General features: G+C 32.7%; 1 protein-coding gene across 7 annotated transcripts in view; it reads right to left on the bottom strand.

Annotated features, from left to right (window-relative positions):
- LOC139976859 (uncharacterized) overlaps nt 1–6,243 on the bottom strand; it is a 95,487-nt gene that overhangs the window by 43,144 nt on the left and 46,100 nt on the right. For 2 of the 7 annotated variants that reach the window (XM_071985692.1, XM_071985694.1), the window contains exons 4-6: nt 3,463–3,783; nt 2,702–2,974; nt 1,204–1,530 (exon numbers count right to left, since the gene is read on the bottom strand). In XM_071985692.1, the coding sequence (XP_071841793.1) occupies nt 1,204–1,530; nt 2,702–2,974; nt 3,463–3,783 (921 nt within the window). Of the gene's footprint in view, nt 1–1,203; nt 1,531–2,701; nt 2,975–3,462; nt 3,784–3,904; nt 4,011–5,454; nt 6,237–6,243 lie in introns of those variants that run through there. The other 5 variants (XM_071985695.1, XM_071985696.1, XM_071985699.1 and 2 more) reach the window with 4 other exon arrangements.

Here is a 6,243-nt window from a genome sequence, read left to right as displayed (position 1 = left end):
AATTACTATAATTTCAATTTACTGCGTATTTTACTTTTAACCAATGGATTTAGTCTTTGTTTTCATTCCCTATGTTTTGGCAGGCTATGAATTAAACATGATTGTTAACTTGTCCGTCACTAGTAAGGAGTTATAGTAGACAATTTGTAGTTGATTTGTTTGATTTTGTTTTGTAGTTTTTAGTAAAAATAAACCTTACACGATTCAATGTTTTCAAAGATAAGAACGAAAGAATGTGAAATTTAAAGAAATTGTGTTTACGCTGGAAGTGGAAAAATTATATATATATTTTTTTCGTTTGCTTGACCCTACATCTATTTACAACAAAGTTTGTCCCAAATGATTAACATACATACTGTTATGACAACGTCACCAGTCAGAATGATAACAAAATACATTAACAGAAAATACATTATCAGAAGCAGACTGTCATTAACAACATGTATACCTTGAAATTCAATCCAATGTTACACAATTAAGAAATACTTAAGTCGAAATCCATAAAAAAGAAGTAACATAATTTAGTGGTCTATAGTTATTCTATGCTTATGATATAAAAGTAATGTAAACATTGAAAACGTAAAATGACTTACCGAAGGTGAATAATTTATAAATTATTTGATTCGTATCATACATCTTGTCTTTCACGGTACACGATATATTTTCTGACCCATCTTTCGGTTTGTAATTTTTTGAGTAAGATATTATAACATCTCCAAAACTGTTTTTATGCACAACAAGAGAGTTTGATTCAGTAAATGTTTTTAATGATGTTTCGTCAGAGCTGATATTCCATTCGAATCTGGTATAATCAATCTGTCCAATAGACACAGTTGCAGTACAGGTTATGTTGAATCCGTCGGCTTGGATATCTGTAGTACTTTGGACACCATCTAGTTCCAGTACAATATCTGTGAGGAAGAACATGCTATAGCACTTCATGTCGAACAGCTTTGTTTTTACTTAGCTAGACTTTACACAAATTATCTTCTTTCTTGGTTAATACTACTTTTAACTTCTCTCGAATTGAACAATATCTTGTTCGTAATAATTTACTTTAAATGTTATCGACAATAACGAATACAATACTTAAGTCGGAAATGATTTTGTTTCAAATTTTACTTGTCAAAGTTACAAATCAATCTTTCTACATTAAATATATTAGTGCGTTTGTTTGCATTTTGTTTGAAACATTTTCGTTACCAAATACAGAGATTTTGACACTTTTGGTCCAGTTCCTGTCCCCATAAATTCCAGCAGTGCAAATAACATCTTCGTTTCGCATTGCCGTGTAGTTGATTGTTGAATCTGCGGTGAAGAATTCTCGAGTCGCATTATTCAACTTTTCATGCATATCATTAGATAAAGAACCTTCACTGGGACAAGTTTTTTCGTTACAATTCCAGGAAATATATGCTTTTGTCGTTGAGTCTTCAGCATAACACGTTATGTTCACGTGCGTTCCATTTGCAAGGAAGACAGTCGCATTGGTGTCATGGCCGTTGATTTGTAACTTCATCGTAGGTGGTACTGTAATGAAAAATACAATATCGTTGCATTATCCCTTTATTCGCTTGATTTCTCTTACAATTTGTAGTAAAATTGAACATTTCCCTTGTAACAAGTACCTTGACTCAATAGCTCATCAACGACTATAAAATTAAAATATCATCATTAAATATAGTAATTTAATTAAACAGTTAAAAACTCAAACAAAATTATATAATTGTTAATACATTGAGATATTTTTTTTCCATTTACGCCAAGATTGAAATTGAACATGACAACTTGCATAGCGTACTGAGTCACTTCTTTTCGTAAACGATGGTTATTAAACAATGAAATACGTTAATAATTAGCATAGCAATTAACATTGACGCTTCATCACAGGCGTATCAATTATTTGTTTGCAAACCGGAATTGTTGTTTCAACAAACTACATATTTATTGAAGCTATCAACAAAATTACATGTTTTCACATAACAACACATATAAGGTTTACAGATATTGTTGAAGAGATTTATGCTTCTGTATTTTATGCAACTGATACTTATGTAAGGTAATATTGTTGTTGCTTTAAATTGTTTGGCGTAATGTTTTATTGTTATTTTAAGTTAACAAAACTATCTGTAGTTTTGGAGGCAAGTTTTGTGTAGTTTAATTTTAATAATGAAGATTTTCATCATATTTAAGACATCTTTATTATACTTATTGATTTTTCGTGGAGTGAAATGACTGTAAATACTCCATAAAACTAATTCAGTTGAATTTGTCGTGGAATTCCAATATTTGATTGTTTTAAAGGTAGTATGGACATTAAATAAGCACATTGTCCTAGTGCAGGGACCATCAAAGCATTTTTGTGCATTCTGCTGATTTTTTGTCACATGTTGTAGCTTTTCAAAGATTACAGGTGGTAAAAGTACCGTTCTCTGTGGAAATCTGTTTTTATTCCTTCAAATTTTGGGTTATTTTGCGCTATTGAACATAAAGTGGAAGCAATTTTTGATAGCAAACCCCTAAGTTGTGGCAGTCTTTCAAAATGTACCTTTTTTACTTCTCTTCTTTAAGTTGACTGTTCAATGAGGGCTGTATGATATAGGAATTCCTTTTATTTTAATTAAATTTTAATGGGTCGTATCAGGCCCATGTGTGAAAGTTTATATTAACTTCCACTTTATCGAATTTTCATACTACTTACACATTAAATTAATCCTCTCATGCGTAGAAGAATTCAATTCGTTTTCTACTGTACACACAACCAACTTGTTGTGAAATGCTCTAACTGCAGTAAACGATACATTACTGCAGGTGAGAATTCCGCCAAAATTGTCACTGAATGTCGTAGTCAAGGGATTGCCAATAGACCATAAATATTTCACTGGCTCCGTGGAATAAGTGAATGTCACACAGCATTGTGCTGAAAATGTCTCATTCTCCCTAACAGATCTGATAGGGGATAAAATAGGTCCATCTGAGAACACAAACAGTCAGTTTAGAAAGTTAAGCCGATAAAGGGATTATAATTCTGCAAACGGCTTCTGATGGCTGAGGTTTATTGTTTAGTAAAGTTTCTAAAAACATTCTTCATCGTTAGGTCAAAACATAATCGCATACAATTTCTTATCACAATGATATGATTGTTTCGAAAATGATATTATAATTTGAAAGAAGTAAATTGCGACAGCAGAATGAATGGCGTATTGAGGGCAATTTGGCTGAAATTGTCTTTGTATTCCTTCATAATATTTCAATAAATTTTCTATAGAGGAAAATAATATTTCTCCAAAACCACAACGCCAGGCACAATAGCTTACACTCAGTCAGCAATGTAGTTCGGGAAAAGATATTGAGATGGTGTTTGACGGTGTGAAATATTTTTATCTTAAATATACTTTTCACATACAATCTGTCACCAAAATATCCCTGAAATATTAGAAAATGATAAATAATCTTACAAACCTTGTACGTTAATTTTCCAATACTGGAACATCGGTTTACCAACGGAAATATGAACAGCTTTACAGTGATATTCCCCCGCGTCTCTCACACTAACATTCTGTATCCTTAATAAGGCAATGTCTTCTTGTTCATTTCTTGTATAGATACGTCCATCTCTACTTAAATTGAGGGACATTCTTGGCTCGTGCTCAAATAAATACTTCCCGTTTTTATACCATATTACAAAATAATTTCTGTCAAGGAAATCAATCGAACATGTTATTACCGTAGAGAATCCAACCTTAGCCAATTTTGTCTGCCGTTGGACCGTGTTCTGTTTGTCTATATAAAGAAGAAATATTGATCTTGAAATACAAGTCAGACCGAAACTATTTTACGCAGACATGTTTGTTGCATTAACGTTTTCCTTAAAAAAGAAAGAAACATAAATAATTTATATTACCTGACATTGCCTGTTGTAGTCCTGATATGATAAAATACGGAATCATCCATATTATGATTAGTTTTCTAAGTATCAACATGTTAGCTGTGCTTTTTTGTGTGCGTAGTTTCGTCTCGTCATGTAAGGCATCACTCCTCTGAATGTAGATGATTGTAACTCAATGAATTATGCCGTACTGTTTAAACGAGGTGACCATCGCATAACACTGCTTCAAACATTTGATCCAATTCCTTTACCAGACAGTCATTTTTACGCACGCGCACAATACAATTGCTTTGTAGCACAAAGGCGTTATCGAAAAAGCACTACGTGTTTGATTGGCAAATTTCATATAAAGATGTACGGATGACTTAAAGTTGCCATCATGCCTAAATAAATTATTTTGAATGCGTCAAATGAATTGAGATATGAGTGGTGTACCAGAAGTACATGCGTCAGTTGTAGAAGAAAATGTCACTTGAACGTTTGTCGGAATAATATAAATCACAGTCACACAGGGCCATTGGGAAACAACTTCAGTTGTTACTTACACTTTTGAATAAATGACACCGCTCTTACACTGTGACATTAAGTTTGGAAATGATTATTCTACATCGGAATAAAGAAGGTTTATATTCAATTTGCTAAAAATGGCATCAACTGCTCATTTCAGCTTATACTTACTGCTGAAAGTTGCTGATATAACTACTGTCATTCAAAACATAATAATTTCCGCAACGAAGAACTATGTCGTTATTTAAAAAAAAGAAAATTGGCATAACGTTGTTATCAACCGTTAATTTCAGCTTATACTGACTGCTAAAAATTGACTCATAGTATTGCTGTCAAATATAGCATAAAGTCTAGCAATCAAGATCTCGCCATTTGAAAACAAAAATTAATATAACATTGTTATCTTGTCACAAGTTAAGAAATATCGGCTAAAAAGTTCTATTGGGTTTTCTCTCGATCATTTGACAATTGAGAGGTAATCGTCAGAGGAAGCTGGTTAATATCAAGTTAGATTAAGTTAATAAGCTTCTATAAAAGTAAAACCGAATTTATTAATAGAGAGACGATCAATAAATGTCAGCATTTTTACCAGTCCATAATGGTGTGAGGCTTAACAGCTGCTTTTGTTGCAGAGTGTTTATACAGACACATACAGATACATGTTTGTGAAAAGAGGTCGAGGGGAGATATACGATGGAAAATACCATCGACACTGTTAAGACATAGATGTTCGTGTACGGTGTGAATGTGTTGTACCTGCAATCTCTCCCTACTAAGACAAACTATATAAGGTCCGTCAAAACGTCATATTAGGTTTTTCTTAGTTTAAACATTTACATATACATAAGCCTTATGACGGTGATGATAGGTAAATACACCTTCATCAAGGGTACAATATGTACACTTGAGTGCACAGTGCTTCAGTGAAGAATGCGTACAGTGTACTTTGTGTACAGTGTGCAGTGTATCCTGTACACAGAGTACACTCCAGTGTACAGTTTACAATCAAGTTTACAATATCAATCAGGTGTACAAAATATGGTTGCGAAAAAGGCTACCTTTGATAGCTTCGTGGTAGAGTAGTCATCAGAAAACAACTAGACATCGCGAAAAGATCAATTCCGAAGCAATACGGTAATTTATTTTCCGTATGTTCACTCAATGATTTGAACACAATGAATTAAGTAGAATTAAGAATTAAGTATGCTAAAAAAAAATCGACTCTTCCCAAATGGTGGAAAAGATGAAACTTCCAAACGAGCACAATACTTGATTCGATTATACGATATAAAATACTTATCAATCAACATCAGCAGTAAAGATTTTAGAATTCGATAAAAAAAATAGTTTAGTTGGTGATCTACATAATACATAATCAAATACACCTAGTTAATGGACAACCGACCTTCGACGCGTGATACAGACAAAATGTTCTTAGAGTGTTTTATTTGTTTACATACATGATTAACAGGAACATAAAGCAATTATACTTCAATCAGAGTCATAAATCAATCCATGGCAACAACTGATTATGGACAATTTTCTCTTTCATATAACTTAAAACAAAAAGTAGTTTCGCTTCCTGATTTTCAGGTACACGATTTTCATTAACAATTGACCAGCCCATAAATAAAGGAGACTTCGTGTTTCTGAATATACAAGCACCTCATTTATTTCCTTGTTTTACGAACATTGCATGTGTTACATGTTTCTTCAGTCAAACTGATGCTGGAAACATAGCAGTAAATTTGAACTCTAAAAGAAAGGCAAGAAAAACCTGCGACTATTCAAAACTTAGAATCAAGAAAGAGACACAGACCAAAAAAAATCGCATCAAAAGACGTGTA

This window comes from Apostichopus japonicus, chromosome 12, assembly GCF_037975245.1.
Source record: "Apostichopus japonicus isolate 1M-3 chromosome 12, ASM3797524v1, whole genome shotgun sequence".
Classification (NCBI taxonomy): domain Eukaryota; kingdom Metazoa; phylum Echinodermata; class Holothuroidea; order Aspidochirotida; family Stichopodidae; genus Apostichopus; species Apostichopus japonicus.
The sequence above is the reverse complement of the archived record's forward strand: the minus strand, read 5'-3'. Positions and strand labels throughout refer to the sequence as shown.